Source organism: Fundulus heteroclitus, chromosome 12 (assembly GCF_011125445.2).
Source record: "Fundulus heteroclitus isolate FHET01 chromosome 12, MU-UCD_Fhet_4.1, whole genome shotgun sequence".
NCBI classification, from domain to species: Eukaryota; Metazoa; Chordata; class Actinopteri; order Cyprinodontiformes; family Fundulidae; genus Fundulus; species Fundulus heteroclitus.
The window spans coordinates 22,632,862-22,650,370 of NC_046372.1; the positions used below are offsets into that span (position 1 = coordinate 22,632,862).

A 17,509-nucleotide genomic window follows, 5' to 3' on the forward strand; every position below is an offset into this window, starting at 1 on the left:
CTGCTCTGATTTACCTCCGTCTGATCCGGCGGGTTTGCTGCACGCTTCTTCTAAAAGCAACAACCACCAGAAACATGAATGCTAAAATGTTCTCAGGATAAACATTTTATGAATAAATCATAAATGTGTGGTTTTCACACTACATTACCCATGATTCCCAGTCACCCAGAGCCACATGGATGACATTGGCTTTTTGTTTATCTGCTTTATCGAGGACGTTATGGGAACTTTCTGCTTCCACAGCTTCATGGATCAGGCCTGAAAGAGAGAATCCTTTTCAGCAGGAGTTAAAAACCGACATGATGTTGGCTAAAACCACAGAAGACGCGAGTTTCCTGCTCCTCAGACGCCGTTTTTACCTCCGCCTGGGTGTTGATCCGGCATATTCGTCTCATTGATTGAGTATTGATGAGGCGAGCGGTGATTTATAGCCGCTGGTCTCAGGGGAAAAACGTCTTCATACGGGTCGGACGCAGACGGCGTCCTCCGACAGAACTCCACACGGGTCGATGGGCACGCATCACGGCGCGGCAAACACACGCGTGTTCACAGAGGCCGTCCAGAATAAACAGAGACGCTGAAAAACCTCCCCTGCTGAGGAACGTTTTACCTCCTGAACAGGTTCAGGGTTCAACCTGCAGAGGTTTTACTCATTTTATCTCTCTTTTTATCATCAAATCTTCCAGCAAAACATAAGCTAGTTAGGCAGTTTTCCCTGGTCTGGCTCTGACCTGCAGGTGAAAAAACACCAACAAACCGCCTGTTTGTTCAAGCTTTTTGTTTTAAATTGAGTAAAAACCAGATTAAGGTCAGAGAAATCTGCTTTGATGAATAAATGTTGATCTGCTGGATTAAAAACGTAGAGGAACCTGCAGCCGCTTCTCCTTCATGATCAAAGTTTGTCGCGTTTAACTTGTTGAACTAAAACAAATTAAAGCAAAAACGAAATCAAAGTTATTGCAACAATATGGGTCATAATCAGGGCTATAATTCAATATGAATATACATCGCTGTAGACAACCTGATCAGTTTCAATAGAAAATATAAAATGTTCAATAATTCACTGAACTTCCAGAGCCGCATGGCATTCTGGGAGATGGAGGCAGAGGAAAGGATTTATCCCCCAACCTCTCATAGCCTATTTAAGGTCAAAGGTCACATTTAATTAGGGTTACAGGTCAGGCTTTTTTCTCCTGGTCCTTGTTTCAAATAGGCAAAAAAAACACGACTGAATAATTATCGATATCGGCTGATATGAAAGGCAGATATTGTTTTATTTAAGCAGCAGTTTAGCTTCTCTGCAGAGGATCAGAGGATGACGCGTCTCTGTGTTTAATTCTTTTATCCGACGTTATTGTCCCTGTGAATAATGGATGGAGGGTTTTATTTTGTATTAATTAATGTTGACTAAACTTTCTCTCCTAACTGAAAAATTAAAGTTCAAGACGTAGAAATAAACAAACGGCAGGATGTGTGAGACTCTGCTGAGACGGTAAATCTGACAGGAAGTGACCAAACGTTTGCGTTGATCGTCTCTGTGAAGCTTCTGGGACGAATGGACTCAGATTTTATTATTTATTTATTTTTATGTTTTATTTATTTTATTTTATTATTTTTATTTTATTTTATTATTTATTTATTTTTATTTTTTATTTATTTTATTATTTATCAGTTAAAGAAACCATTTCCCCTTCAGCTCGGCCTGCCGCTCTGCTTGGTGAAAGCGTTTCTCAGCGCCACGCAGACTCTGATCTCTCTCATCGGCTCATGTGTTGGAGGTGTGGACCCGGCCGGCAGGTTCTGGTTCTGGTACCACATGTTGTGTTGAAAGGTGTCGCAGAGTTTACGGTCCTCCGCCGCCTTTCACAGACGTCTGCAGGGTGATGGATTTCACTGATCTCCATCGGATCAACAGCGCGGGGGGCTGAGCGTAAACTCTGAATGGGGGGGGGGGGCGCGGCAGGCGGTTCTGCTCTGATCGGCGGTCCAAACGCGGCGCTGTTTGTTTGTCTTTGGGACGGACAGAAGTGGCCGTTTCTGGCTGTTTGTGCTGCCGGCGGACCGTGACGCGGCCAGACTTGATTAACTGCTAGATGTTAACAAGCGCTGAGAGGTTCTGAGAGGTTCTGGGAGGTTCTGAGAGGTTCTGAGAGGTTCTGAGAGGTTCTGGGGGACTTGACGGGCCGAGGTTTGTTTGAAATGGTCGGAACAAGCAGGGCTCATGAGAGACGTGTCCGTCAGCCCTTTATTTATACGTCTGCTGAGGTCCGCTCAGGGCTGTGGGAAAGGAGTCCAGCGGGCCCAACTGGACCCCAGAGGTACCGACGTTTCAAACAGAATTTGTTCCTCGGTTCAAGCTGGCGCTGTCCAACTTCTTCTGAAAATCTTTAGCTGACACGACTGATTTCTTCTCCTCAGCATGCAGAGGACAAAGACCCGTTATTTGCTCCTGTTCGTTATTCAGAACAATAGTCCAACAGGGTTCTGGTGTCAAACCCGTCTGGTTCCGAGCTGAAAGCTGATGTTCACGTTCGATGTCTGAGTCCAAGGAACCGTTTCTTTATCTCAATCCTCTGATTCCCACACTCAGAACTGAACGTGATCCGATAAACGGCTTCATGTCCGAGCAGAAAACATCCGGGTCGACCCGGTTTGTTTCACTGGGCCCGTCTGAGCTGGTCCGGTCCGACTCGGTCCTCTGGAGGTTTTACCGCCTTGTCCAACCTGAAGGAGACGCCGAGGAGGAACCGAGGACGTCTCAGCTGGAAGCTCCTTGGATCGAGCCGGACCGGTCCGGGTCTCCTTCCAGAACCCGATGCCTCCAGAATCCTGGCCGGATGGAAACTCAGGCGGAGAGCAGGATCTCCTCATCTGCTCCTGCTTGGTTGGAGGTCCTGGAGGGTGGGGAGCCTCAGTCACCTCGGGTTTTTAGTTCCCGTTCTTCATGTTTGTGCGTCGTGTTCCGTTTGTTCTGGACTCCGGCCTGCAGGTCAAAGGTCAGCGCTAACGCCTCAGGACTACATCTGGCTAATTCATGCCTTTCTCGCCGTATTTGCATGTGCTGGAGTGTGCAAATATTTATGCGGGCCGTTTGTGTGTCGGCGTACGCGCCTCCTCCTCCTCCTCCTCCTCCTCTTCCTCTTCCCACCGCAATAAACAATAACTGGGCATTAATCTCCCGGCCTGCCGCCTTAATAAATAATATCCACACATTCATCAACTTAAACTATTCACAATCAATGCGGCTCTTCATAGAAAACCCACCTAATAAATAGTGGAGCGGCCCGCTGAGGCGTGAGCTTATAGACCGGCCGGCTGATAAATGAAGCCGCCCCCACACACAGACGCCTTTTATGTGGAAAACTGCAAGTGAGAATCTTTCGATTTTATATTACACTATTTTACTCTTATTACTGTTAGTGTGTGTGTTTGTCCTGTAGGCGTTGGTGATTTATTAACGCGGCCGAGACGTCGCTCCATTTGTTTTGCGCCCGTTCTGGGCCGTTTTCCTGTTTGCGGGCTCCTGACGGCGCCGTTCTGGACGAGTCACTTTATTCTGAGGCTGAGGCGCTTCGTAGATCTGCAGCCAGACAGGAAACGCTCGGCCGGATTATAATCCAGGGGGGATTAAAACCTGAGCGACGAGTTCACACCGTCCGCCGCAAAGATTAGACACTAAATGTAGGAACGTTTATTCATTAACGAGACGATTCAAAGTGCTGAACATGAACAGAAAACAATGCAGACGCAGGAAAAACAAAGAAATAAGCTAAATAGACTTATTTCATACATTAAAGACTTTATTGTTTCTATTAATCATATGAAATAAGATGAGTACATTCTTGGGGATTTCAGATCTAAAGTCATTTTGTCCAACCTTTCCAAAGCTACAAATAAAATAACTTTCTTTTTCTTTCATTGTTTCGCTGCAACGAGCTTCATCACTAAAAATATAAAGCCTAATTATTTCTATTCAAAGCTACAGCTTAAGGTCTCTCATCTAAACCGCATCTAAAATTGTTTCCATTCAGAATAAAGTTTCACCAGAACTAATTAATAATACTAATTAAAACTTCTCTCAATGTGGAATAACTGAACATTACTTCTAATAAAAAATGAACGTCCAGATTGTGTAGAAGGCTGTTTAATGTAAATTTCATAAGGAAAAGCGCTTTTTTAAACTAAAACAGTTGAAAACATGCATTAATGACTTATTGACGGCTTGAATGATTGATTTATGTTACAAATTATAAAAAAAAAAATAAAGAAGTAAATCGACTGGAGTGAAGTTGTGTTCATGGAAATGTTCTCATTATGAACCTGATGATAATTAACAGATTTAATTTGTTGAAGTGACTCTGTGATTATCTGCATCCATCTATTTATCCGTGCAGTTTTAATATAATTGCACTGATATAAAGAAAAAAAAGTTGGGCAGGTATTGACTGAGCTCAGGATCTAACAATTATGTCAATTATCTCAATTTAGTTAATAGCATAACGAGAGAAACGCTTTGAGTGGGTTTATCCCGCCGTCTGCTGAGCTACAAACGCTGCACACCTCCAGTTTATCTGCACATTTCTCTGACATTTCTTCAGTTTTTAATGTTTTTCTAATTTAAACCGGCAGAGAAGAACCATCCTCTGAGCTCCTGAGCTACTTCCTGGGTTTTCTTTTGGAAGCAGAAAGTCATTTTCCACACAGATGGAAAAGTTTTAAAAGACAAAGTTGTTCCTCTAGAAAATCCAGATTATGTTGAAGGAACTCGAAGCTTCGACTGTGACCACGGTTCTCCCATCGGGACGCTTTTAATGTCTACGTCTGACAGCTGAAGCAGGAAAACATGATATACACACCATGATGAGATGTTAGAAGAAATAATTTAATTCAGTACATGAATACTCAATTTAACACAAAGCTATTTTTTTATATTTCTGTGAAGCAAAGCTTGCTGACCCTCAGATTGTCTCCATCCAGTTTTATATTCTTTAACTCCATCGTGGGACGTTTTTTCATCATTTTTATCAAATCTGGATGATTTTTCTGCATGAAGAGACTTTAAAGCTCCTAAACTGGCTGGAAGTTTTGGTTCTTAACAGGCTGCCTGCCTCAGAAACCTGCTACAGATTTACTTTGAATCTGTTGCAGGTTTCTGATGTTCTTCAATCGCTATAAAAGTCCAGCATGCTAACACTGAAGGTTTACTCTTTAAATTAAAATGTAACCCTTTATGTGAAACAATACAGAGTCTAATTAAGCCAATTTATCATAGATTAAAATAGTAGGGTTAGTTTGAACTTTTTTTTACATGTAATTATCTAAATTTGCTGTATTTGCTGCTGTAAAATGATATCAAGTTAATCAATATTAAAGTGAAAGACTAATAAACGAGGCTGGGCAATATCGCTTAAAAATAAAATCTCCGGTTTTATTTTACCAAATTTGATTAATCGAGTTTTTTCCTCATTTTTATTTCACAAAAAGAAATTAAAGAACTTATTTTTAAAAAGTTGCTTCCATGTCAAGCATTTCTTCTGGGAGAATTCAAAGTGAAGCTAAATACAAACTGTGAAACAAGATGGCCGCTCTGCCGTAGTAAACAATGACAGTAAAAATAAATGTTTGCTGCTGGTGGTTTTACACAATCAGCTGATAACAGACTTCAAACAAACTTAAAAAATTAGGTAAATGAATAAAGTGCCTTGGATTATGCTAAAAAAGTTTCCTTGTTACAATATTTTGACAATATGTTATTTTCCTGAACAAATATTCAGCATTGCTGCTCTTCTCTTCTTGGACGCAAAATAAAATCCAGATTTTTAAGATTAAATCTTTAAAAAGTTGTTATTGCAATTCGAATTAATCAATTTATCACCCAGCGCTACTAATAAATCAAATTCTTTGGCTTATGGTCACAAACAACAATATTCTTTTCAGCTTTAATTTAATCTTAGCTAAAAAAATTTAGCTGGAAACGGAGCAGAAGGTGGAAAATGTTGGAAACTGAAGGAGATGCTGGAGGTGTTCACAGATTACATCAGCTGCTGCGTGGCGGCTTGTTCCCGTTTGGACCCCACCGCCCCCCCCCGGCTATAAATCACCGCTCGCCTCATCAATACCCAACATTAAGAAATGTTCTTAAAATGAGTGTATCTGTCCTTGATTTTAGCAGGTAAATAAAATGATCTGCCAATGGAATCAGATTTTACACTTAAAATGGGAACAACTCATCTCCATCGTCTTACTTCAAGTGCAGGATGTCTAATTATCTTATTTTAGGGGTCAAAATACTCACTCCATTAGCAGATAATTTTATTTTACCTGCTCAAATCTAGGACAAAAACAGAAATTTTAAGAATATTTTCCTTATTTTTAGCCCGTTTTTGCAGTGATCAGCTGTGGGTGATAATCTGCGAGCCTCAGACCCCCTCCGTCTCTGTTTCAGACCCTACCAGTGCGGCCACTGCTCCCAGTCCTTCTCGCAGCCCTCAGAGCTGAGGAACCACGTGGTCACCCACTCCAGCGACCGGCCCTTCAAGTGCGGATACTGCGGCCGGGCCTTCGCCGGCGCCACCACCCTCAACAACCACATCCGCACGCACACCGGAGAGAAGCCCTTCAAGTAAGTAACAGTGAGTACCCCCCCAAGCCCCCCCCCCCTCCGCCCACGGTGCCGCTGCGGCCCCCGGTGCTGAACACCTACTGCGTTACATCCGCACCGCTCAGGTTCTCATCAGGGTCGTAGATGATGGAGGTCACAGCACCCATTAAACAGCCCAGAAGACATTTTTAACAAACGTCGGAGCAAATAGAAGTCGTGGAAACGGAGGTTCAGTTACTCCTTCTTTAAATATATCAGTCAAATCTTCAGATATGTTCAAATGTCCACAAACAGATTCACATGTTTATGGGAAATAACCGAAACTATTCACCTGAAAAGATCTAGAAAACAGTTTCAGGCACAAATGTCTCTTAAAAGACTTAGACTTAGACAACTTTATTTGTCATTTGTATGCACAGAGTGCGTACAGAACGAAATTTCGTTGCATACAGCTTGTAAATTGCAGTAAAAAATAAATTACAGTATAAGGTGCAACAGTGATTTAAAAGTAAAACGATTGAAATGTAAACAATGCAGGAGAAAGTCACAGTGTACAGGTATTTTTAAAAACCATGTGTATGTGCAGAATTTGATTGTGCAAGAATGCATTTAGAAACTGAGAGTTCGGCAGCATTTGTAATGCTAGATGGAGATGCAAAGATGCTAAATAGTAATAAAACATAAAACGATTTCCCTGGAAGACCTGCAACATGTTCCACATGGATTTTTATTGGTAGCAAGAAAAAACCGTCACCCTAAACTTAAACCGCGCCCAACGACCGTTGAGCAATGGACCCAAAGTCAGAGTCTAACCGCCAAACTCCAGCTTAAAATGGAGATATTTCTAAGGAGGTGCTCCTGTGTGCCATCTCTCTTTGAGTTGTTTTCCTTTATTTGTTTTGATTTATTTACTTTATTAACCAAAATAGTCTGTATCATACACATCTTTGCTGTAGTGACGTAATTAAATCCATTTTAAGCCCATTTTATGAGCCAACCCTCAGCACTGTCGTCCTTCCTGTGAAGACCTCTGACGGTATCGTGACCAGAGGTCCAGACCATCTCAGCTCGCTCCGTCCAGCAAAGGAACAGAGAACCTACTGAACTCCTCCCTCTGTGTCTAAAGGTCAGTTCGGGTCTGGCTGTGACCAAAAGGTGGAGGTTAAAGGTCGATCGCTGCAGCAGACACCGGCCTGCCTGTTGCTCTCAGGCTCTGCTCTGCATCACCCGCTGAAAGAAGCGATTTACTGGAAACGCCTGCAGAAGCGGACCCTCTGCTCCCGCCTGCATCAAAACATTCGCTCCATTATTCCCTCTCTGGATGTTCACCAACACGGATCCATCCGGTCTGGAGCGTCTGGAGCGAGCTTTCATACCTGCAGCCATCATGGCGGAACCGATGGACTCGCTTAGTGGAACTCAGCTGGGTCGACACAGACTGTTATGCACGAGATGTGAGCCGAACATCTCCACACTCTCATCTCTATTAAATGTAAAAAAAAAAAAGCGGCAAAAAGTTAAATCCTCCTTGGAGAAAATCTTTCTGCAGCTTGTTCTGGACTCCATTACTCATTATTAGGGCTGGGCACCGAATTCTGTACTTTTATAGGTACCGACCGGCTACAGATTCACATAAAATCAAACGGTACTGTGTTTCGGTACCTGAACGCATCGCTGTGACACTGAGGGAGAGGCATGCTGGAGAAGATTCTCAGTCACCAGGTCATGATCATTCCAAAAAAAGTTAAAAAACAAAACAACTGGACTTTTTCCCGAAGTTTGAAGACGTTTCACTTCCTATCCAGAAAACTTTCTCAATTCAAAATGTCTGGAGTAGTGTGGAGCTCCAAGCTTTATACTATTGCCCAAACAAAGGCCTTGTTAAGGGGTGGACCAGTTTTGGTTTAATTTGCATGTTATCTAAGCCAAAACAAGGACTTTTTTGGGCAATAATAAAAAGCTTGGAGCTCCACACTACTGCAGACATTTCAAGTGATAAGGTTTTCTGGATAGGAAGCGAAACGTCTTCAAACTTCGGGAAAAAGTCCAGTTGTTTTGTTTTTTAATCTTTTTTGAAATGAGGGAGTGGAAGAGTGGCTGATTTTCCAAGCCGAACCTGAACACAGCGTATCGTCAGCAGCTGCTGGTCTAGTCAAAGCACAGCTGACAGAAAGCGTGGCTCCGCTTTTCAAAATGGCTGCAGATGACTTTGCTGCGATCTCTGTGAGGCGCAGTTCAAGGCCAGCGGTGGGAATAAAACCTGAGGAAAGACCTGGTCACCGCTGCCAGGTTAGAGAATTTCTCCCTGTATTTAATGACTTTTCAGACACGTCCGGTGAGCTTTTTTCTAAAAAGAGCGACTAGTGAAAAATCTAGCGACTTTCTTCTGTTATCGGTGACTTCCTGTGAAAGTAACAATCGTTCTGCAGTTTATTAAGGCAGGGGCAGCTCTGAGAAATGTTGTTTTGGTTTATGTGCTTTGGATTCAGGCAATGCATTAAAATGAATAAATTATTTAATAAGGTTCATTTGTAGATCCAAATAAGTTTCTATACTGAGAAATAAAAAAGTAATATTGAAAAATGGTGAGATTTTATTAATAAAAACCGGTATCCATTCCCACGTACCGGGTATCGGTTCAGATGTGAACGGTATCCGTCCCGACCCAAGACTCCTGTATCTCCTGTCACAGCCACTGTGACCCCTGACCTTTATGCTCCTTAGCATGGCCATGTTGCTAAAGTGACCGTTGAGAAAAACTGATGATAAATAGAAGCTGTGGCCATTTTGGATCCACTGTTAAATACCCTGCAATGAATCTCGTCTCCAAAACTGCCTCATTTCCATCTTCTTCTGAAACAATTAAAAGGAGTTCCTCTCTGCAGTTAGGGCTCTCTACATGGCGAGGTCGTCATCCAATCAGCTGAGGAGGACAATAAGGATTCCCCTGATGGATGACGAGGTCAGCGTTTAGGGGAGAGCACAAGAAATGAGAGTTAAAGGAAGCAAGAATAAAAGATTGGAGCTGTGGGAAACAATCAACGCTTTTAAAAAGCAATTAGCGATCAGAGTGTGCCATTGACGCGGAGAGCAGAGAGGTGACGGATTAAATGAATGTCAGAGGAAGTTCCAGGAGGAACAAAAGGGCAGGGAGTGAAAAGTGGAACGGCTTCGGAGCAAATCAGCGTTCCTAATGAGCAATGAGAGGCAAGACGGACCTGTTCGTCAGCACTTCAGCGTCTCTGTGGACGCAGGCGGGACAAAGACAATCATCAACGGCCGTCAGAAATCTTTATTGGATCGATGACCTCTGAGAGTTATCGCCTTTCAGACGGCGCCGCAGACAGATTAAAGCTGCCACTGTCACTTTGTCAGGAGGAAACGGCCGGACTTTATTCTCCTGCAGAGGCGACGGAGGCAGAAGGTCTGAGGCGGTTTTCTGACTCTCTGCAGGAAACCTTCTCACAGCTTCAGTCCTGAAAACGACCAAATAAACACTGAAAAACACTGTTTTCCATTAATTTCAGAATAAATCATTTTATGTTTGCTTAAACAGAAACTTAGGTCTATGCATTAAACGCGGAGCTGAAGGTAAACCTTCATTAATGCAGCAGTAGCCTGATAGAAAAGCTTTTTTTAGAAAGGCAAAATGTTTTATCATTAAACCGCTGAGAGGAAATATAATCATCTGCAAAGAAAGTGCACATAAGGCAGGCTGTCGCAGATTTATTTACATATTGCTATGTGTACAACTTTAATAACTTAAATAATTTATTAATACAGATCCTCATCAGCGGCAGCTCGGCTTTCTGGGGCCCAACAAAAAATGTACATTAATAAAACAGAATACAGCATTTGCAAACTCCAAGAATACAATGAAATAAATAGTAAAAAACAAAACACAATTAGTACAAACAGAAAGAGCAAATAGAAAGAATAAAAGTTAAAGTCTTGGAGATGTTACCCTTTCACATGGGTCACACAATACATCAGAATATACTTACTCATAACCTAAATACTCTTAATTATGACAACTGCTACAGTATTTTTGACATCTATCAAACATTCTGTCTGCACTGAGGAAGATTCACTCACCTCGGGTTGTTGAACGCTTGAAACTAACGTTCTACTTTATGATTGATGAAGGTAATAATTAGCAGACCGCTTTGGGGAACTTGGAGAGCCTTGAAATTTAATTTTGAGATGCTTAGAAGATCTTTAAATATAGAAAAGCTTCAGATGAGAGGGTGAAATAACAGTAAAAGCATTTGTTCTAGTAGTTAAACGCTGTGAGTTACACCACGGATCCCAGTACTAAACGCACCATTTAAGCTGGGAGGTCATCAAGGAAAAGATGTTTCTAAGACTTGATATCCAATAAAATTAGTTTAATTTCCTCATTTTTAAATTTACATGTTTACACAACAAGTTAGGTAACCAAACTCCACGAGTTCAACTGATTTGCTGCTAAAAATACTCATTTGTTTACATTTTTACTGTCAAATGGCTGAAAAAGGCCGGTGATAAAATTCTACGGGGTTCTATTGATTCTGTGGGTAAAAGCTACTCTGAACGTCTCTGTTTCTGCTGCAGAGACTTCATACTTTACTCTGTGTCGGGTCCCTGCAGGCAGTCAGGTTCCATCAGTCTGTAAATGAACACAATCAGAAGCTGTTTGTCTCATTTTCTACCTGCTGCACAGCACAGATTAAGATAAGAGCAGATCTTAAACTCCACTGATCCTTAAGGGAAACTGATTAAAGCCGCCTCTGTCATCTTGTCAGGGCAAACTTCTCAGCGTTATTTTTCCCCCGCTGAGAGAAAGAAGATGCTCAGCAGCAGACGTCGGCCGGTCGATAGCCTGCGGGCCGCCGCCGCCGCCTCCCTTCAGCTGCCCTCTTTGTTCTGCAGGACGGCCGTCTTCGTGTCCGTCCCGCCGGATGGAAGCAGCTGTGACAGAGGAGCTTCAGAGGAGCTTTGATGTCGGCTGCTGCTGCGGTTTCACCGAGTCGCAGACGGAAAACGGCAGAAATGAACACCTCAGGGCGGCGATGTCCAAACGCCACGGGCCAAAATCGCCAAGCTGAACGTTCAGCTCGGCTCGTTTTTCCCAATAAGAGGACAAAAACCATTTGTGGTGAATTATCTGCCTTAAACGTGTTCAATAATAAATTAAACACACAGTAGTTTAAGGATACTTTAATGAAACAAAGCCTTTTGGGTGAAACGTTTTCTATTGTGTTGGTCTGGGAAAGGTTTTTACTTTATTCCCAGCAACAGAAATGATAACCTTCTTTATATTCAGCCAGGGTGAATAATATGTGCTCCCAACTGTTTGTAATGCTCCTTGTTCTGCTTTTGGCTTTTCCAACCTCGTCTCTCCCAAAGAGAACCTCGACATCTTCATCTCTGCTGCTTCTTCCTCAGCCCCAAACTTGTCAAACTAGAGGTTTACTGTTGAAAAACGTTTTATGAAAAACCTGCAGAAATGGAGGCAATTGATTTTATTTATGAGGTTAAAAGTTTTGAAGAAGTGTTTACTCAGTCTGGCCCTTGTACCATTTTAAAAAAAAACACAGTGTATGCTGCGTATTTAACTCAGCGTTGTAAGGAAACTTGCTTGATAAATGTTCATTAGTGACAGCAATTGAAGATGTTTGTATTCATCTTCCAACTTTGCATTATGAAGAATCTTCATTGTCACCATGTGTTAGCATCGTGACATTGTTTGAGACAGACAGGATGTAAACATATACCAGACAGAGCAACACAAAATGTTCCCACCCAATTTTATATATTTATTTATCTGTTTATTTTATAGATGAATTCAGTTGGTTGCATTGACCAACACGCTCCCGTAATGATGCCCTCATGCCCGCATTAAAGCTGTAGCTGCTAATTCTGTTCAGAAACACTTTTTGTCATAGAGGAGGCGCCAAATCTGGCTGGCTCTCCAACATTACCAACTATAGCTTTAAATCGTGTGCAGTAACCTTAAAGGTATACTATGCAACCGGGGTTGATTTTCCAGCGATGCTCCCCCCAGAGGGCGAAAGTAAAAGTGCACTGTCATAAAGATGCTCACGCAACGAAAAGTGGAAAAAACGGCAGTACAAACAATGACTAACACAGTTAAAGTATGAACATGCACACAGAGAGAGAGAAACCATTCCAATGTTACTTACAATCGCATCAGCAGAAACGCGAGGTCCGCGTCAGCCTTGCAGCCTTCTTTTTCTTTTAGCTCTCGCCATTCAGAAAAAGCTTGCCCGATGTTCACCCGTGTACGACTCCTCTCTCTGTCCAGAGCCCTTTTCCTCTTTCTTGCCTGCTCCGACATGGGCTTTCGCTGTTTTCTTGCTGGTTCCGCCATGATAACTGCACAAATATCGCCACTGCGCTAGCAACGAGCACACCTTTCACTGGGGGTGTGTAGCAGTTCTCGCCGTAAAGCAAGACCGACTCTTGCGATGCACAGACTACTGAGCCTGTGGGTGCGGGCCGAGGGCTCCTGCAATTGCAAGTGCGGTATTTCCCCCACAGACCACCAGGGCGGCCGAGAAAACCTTTGTTCAACCTGAAATGACTCATTTAATCATCCAAAACGGTATGGAACACATTAATTAACTGAAAAATGTTGCATAGTATGCCTTTAAGCCTCCATTTACAGAGCTGTACAGTCAGACATTCCATGGATATCCGTGTGCAAATACACAGTAAATTTATCACCCCCTGCTGAGCAGAATGTGATGATACACATTACAATAACACCACTGCTAATGCCTACACAGTAAATTTATCAGAGTCAAATTCACTCAAATTGAAGATTTTTTTTCAGAGGGACCAAATGTTTTGTTTTTCTTAGTAAATTGTCTCCAATTTGAGTGAATGTTACTTTGACATATTTACTGTGTACGCATTAGCAGTGGTGTTATTGTAACGTGTAACATCACATTCTGCTCAGCAGGGGGCGCTAGCCCCCACAGCTTTTGGAAGGAAGCTGTTTTTGAGTTTATTTGAGTCTATTAAGTGGGTCAAACAGAGAATTGCCTTGGTGGGTGGGGGTGATCAGTGGAGATGCGTCTGAACCTTCTTTGGACTCCAGATCCTGCAGACGGCATCCCACAATCCCCTGCGCTGTCCTCACCACCTGTGCTAGGTCCTTCCTCTCCTGGACTGTGCAGCTCCCATACCAAACAGTTATGCTAAGGCATAAAATGCTTTCTATGGTAGCTCTGTAGAAGTTCTTTAGCAGTTTAGTGGAAAGTCCAGACCTTTTCAGTTTCCTTAGAAAGAAGAGCTGTTGTTGGGCCTTCTTCACCAGGTGGGAGGGTTCTTGGGTTTTAGTAATAGCTTTGCACGTTAGAAAAAAAAAATTGTAACGCTATTTAACCAGATGGATCAGAAAAGGTTGGCGGTCCTGATTTCACCAGCAGGACGTTCCAACTGACTCGTTCCCATCAGGCTTTGGACTCATTTTCAGACAGAACTTCAGGGCTCATCACGAGGTGGAAAGTCTCGCCTTCAGAGGTCGTGGTCCTGCTGACATCATGGCGCAGAAGACCATGATGCTCTTCTGGGAGGGATGGGTAGATTACTGTGGAGGGCTTTTTAGGTCCAGCCAGGACGCCTTTCTTTAGAGGGGATTTGGACCGGATCCACTAGAATACCTAAGATTCTGGATCAGATCTGAATCAGAAACACCTCGAACTCCCTAAACAGGAAGGATGGAAGATGGGAGGAAGGCTTTTATTGTGTCGTTTCTGTTTCTGAAGCAGCAAAAGTCAAAGTAAGCAACCTGAAAATGAGCCAAGCGTTGGTGGAGTCTCTGAGAAGCTGAGCTCTCCTCTTCGTCTCTCCTCCTCCTCCTCCCCCTCCTCCCATCCATCTAACAGCATGTTAGTCCTGTTTCTGCCCTGTTAGGTCCAATATTTCTGCCCAGCGTTCTCTTTGAAGCGCCTCCACACACACACTCACACCTTCATCTGCATCTAAACGCTCCCGCCGCCCCTCCGGCTCAGACTAAAAGCTGCTTCTCCGCTCCGCAGCCATTGAAAGTGACAGTGATGCCGCCTTATCAGAGCCCGATTTATCCGGCAGCGTGTGTTGAGTGTGTCAGTGTGCGTTAAAGTGTGCGAGACGGCGCTGCCCTCCACGGCCCGCCGGCCAGATTATTGACAGGTGGAGTGTGAGCGTAATTTGTCGGTCAGGTTGCGAAGATCAGGGCAACAATTACAGTTGCTGCTCCGCCGGGCCTCGCACACACTTTGCTCTGTCACTGGATATTAGGGCTAAGCCGGGGCCGGTCTGCACGCGCTCAGTCCTGCATCTCTGCAGGTTAGCAGATCATCGTGTCAGTCCTGGGTCCAGCCTTTTATTCACCAGCAAAAAAACATCTTTTAACAGCTGTTTTATACATTTTAGGTTTTTATTAAGGCTGATTTTAGATAATCCTGCGGTGAAGATCTCCGGTGTGACATCCTCCTGTTTGCGTCTCTCCTCCTCATCTTGTCCTCCATCACTCAGTGACCTTTAACCTCTAGAACGATGTCATTAGTGTCCGGCGTGAGCGTCTACTGGCCTGACTGGACAAATATGACATTAGCATGAAAACGTTAGCATTTTAAAGGCAAGTTAAAGACACCTGAAGTATACATACATCCTCCAACAATTACAAGAACCCGGCAACTCCTGATGCACTTCTTATTCCTTTATTTTTTACTGTAATCTCTTGAAGCGGTTTTAATCAGCTGTTTTTCAGGCTTTCTGGAGCTAATTTTAAAAAAATTCTGTTCCTTAGTATTTCCTGCCGGTTTCTGAGCATTTTTGTTTAATTCTCTTATTTCCGACCTATGAAGCGTTGAGGCTTAACGAGCGTCCAGACCAGACTTCACAGGAACATCCAGAAGACTCAGAATATCCTGAAAAAGTTCAGTAGTTTTTGTCCCTCGTTTCAGGAAGTGATATAGATCTAGATTCATCGCATAGAGGGAAATATTTCAGGTGGGGGTGCACCGATTGCAGCTTTGTGGCCGATCACTGATTGCCGATCTTTAAAAGGCCTGAGCTGCCAATACTGATTTTTGTTCACAGGACACCTTGAATTTTTCAAACCTATCATGAAACACAGTAATCAGCACCAGCAAAACAATAAAAACTCAAATAGCTGCTCTCAATTATAAATAAGTCTAGATCATTGACAGATCAGGTTTCACATCTAAATATCAGCCGATCGATCGGTGCATTGCTAATTTCAGGCTTTTATTTCTTGTAATTTAGATGATTCTGATTTTCACAGAATGAAAATCCAGGATTCAGCCTCAGAAAATGAGAATAATATCAATACAAACCGATGTCTCTGTCAGCCTGCTGTCACATGAATGCCATCCTATAAAATAAAACAGAAACATAAATATGTTCATCTTTAAATTGACATAATGACTGAACCTGGCCTCGACGCTCAGTCCTGTTTTTACCGTATCCTGTAAGGAGGAGGTTAAGCTTAATAAGAGGTCTGAAACGTTAAGCTGTGCTAATTTTTCTGAATGTTTTAACGTTTGATTAAGCGATGCGTTTAGCCTCCATGGGGACGATGAGCCGAACCTCTCGGTCCATGCGGGGAATCCCGGGTCAAACTGCTGTGGTGACCGTCCTCTGTCTCTCTCTCTCTCTCCGTCAGGTGCGAGCGCTGCGACCGCAGCTTCACGCAGGCCACCCAGCTCAGCCGCCACCAGCGACTCCCCAACGAGTGCAAGCCGGTGAACGAAAGCACCGAGTCCATCGAGGTGGACTAAGCCCACAGCCGTCCGTCCTCCTCCAGCCGCCACCCTCACACCTCCGAGTCTCTGCAGGAACTCTGAAACGTGTCCGGACTTCTGCTCCTCAGACGGGAAGCCGGCAGCGTTCCCAGTCCTGGAGTTCCCAGACTCTCATTTCCTGTTTACAGAAACGGCCGGGAACCGTTAACTGAACCGTCAGGAGGATCGATCGCTGACGGAGTTAAACTCGTTAAGTCGTTAACGGGTCACCTGGCCGCCTGTGCTGCTGCGTTTGAACCGCAGGCCGGGGATCAGAGGGGAGAAGCTACGTTACAAACCGCCTTCTAGCTGCGGCCGCAAACCCGATTCAGCCAAACCAAAGATCCTTTCACCCCCAGCAGAGACAGAAGAGTCGGACCGGCGGGTTCTCTGGACTCACGTATTTATTGGAGACGTTTGGGAACAACGTCGCGCTTCCTTCCAAAGAAAACGTTGCTTTAAACATAACGAAATGCCAAATAGACTCAGACTGATTGTCTTCCTGTAGCTTTATTTCACCAAAGACGGTCAGAACCAAAGCAAAGCGCACAACGGACCGGGTTAAAGTACATAAGGCTGAGTGTGCGTTGTAGAAAAAGAGTAAAACATATTATATTTATCTTCTGGCTCATATCATGCTGCAAGCACTTTTTATTTTGAAATGTTAAGTTAATTTCTGCAGCTCTAATGTTGATAAATGTAAAGAGGAGAAATCTGAAGGGATTTCTTCTAGAAATAATCCCTCCGTGTTAAATATGACGCTAACGGCATGAATTTAATCAACTTCAGAGGTTTTTTTTACTTCCTGTTTTACAAACTCACTTCTTCTTCTCTCAAAGAGTTTATTTGAAGCACAAAACGTGTTTGAATCCATTTATTCTCAGACGTGTAAATAATCATGATGGAACAGTTTTATTAAAGCCGCTGAGGATAAAGAAATGCCACAAATGTTGCTTTTTGTGCCTGAGAGTTAAAAAGCTTTAAAAACGAAGGCCGCTCGTCTCCAAAGAGAACCAAACATAAAGGGATGTTTCACTGCAGGACAGAAACACTCATGAAAACTTCACCTCCTGCTTTCCTTCACAAACCTGTTTTTATTTAGAATAAAAGT

The 17,509-nt window shown here is 43.3% G+C and overlaps 1 protein-coding gene across 3 annotated transcripts in view; it reads left to right on the forward strand.

Moving 5' to 3' along the window:
* prdm6 (PR domain containing 6) overlaps window positions 1–17,509 on the forward strand; it is a 100,628-nt gene extending 83,119 nt beyond the window's left edge. For 2 of the 3 annotated variants that reach the window (XM_036144286.1, XM_036144285.1), the window contains exons 8-9: window positions 6,446–6,622; window positions 16,281–17,509. In XM_036144286.1, the coding sequence (XP_036000179.1) occupies window positions 6,446–6,622; window positions 16,281–16,395 (292 nt within the window). In that variant the 3' untranslated portion in view covers window positions 16,396–17,509. Of the gene's footprint in view, window positions 1–6,445; window positions 6,633–16,280 lie in introns of all 3 variants that reach the window. The other variant, XM_036144287.1, reaches the window with a different exon arrangement.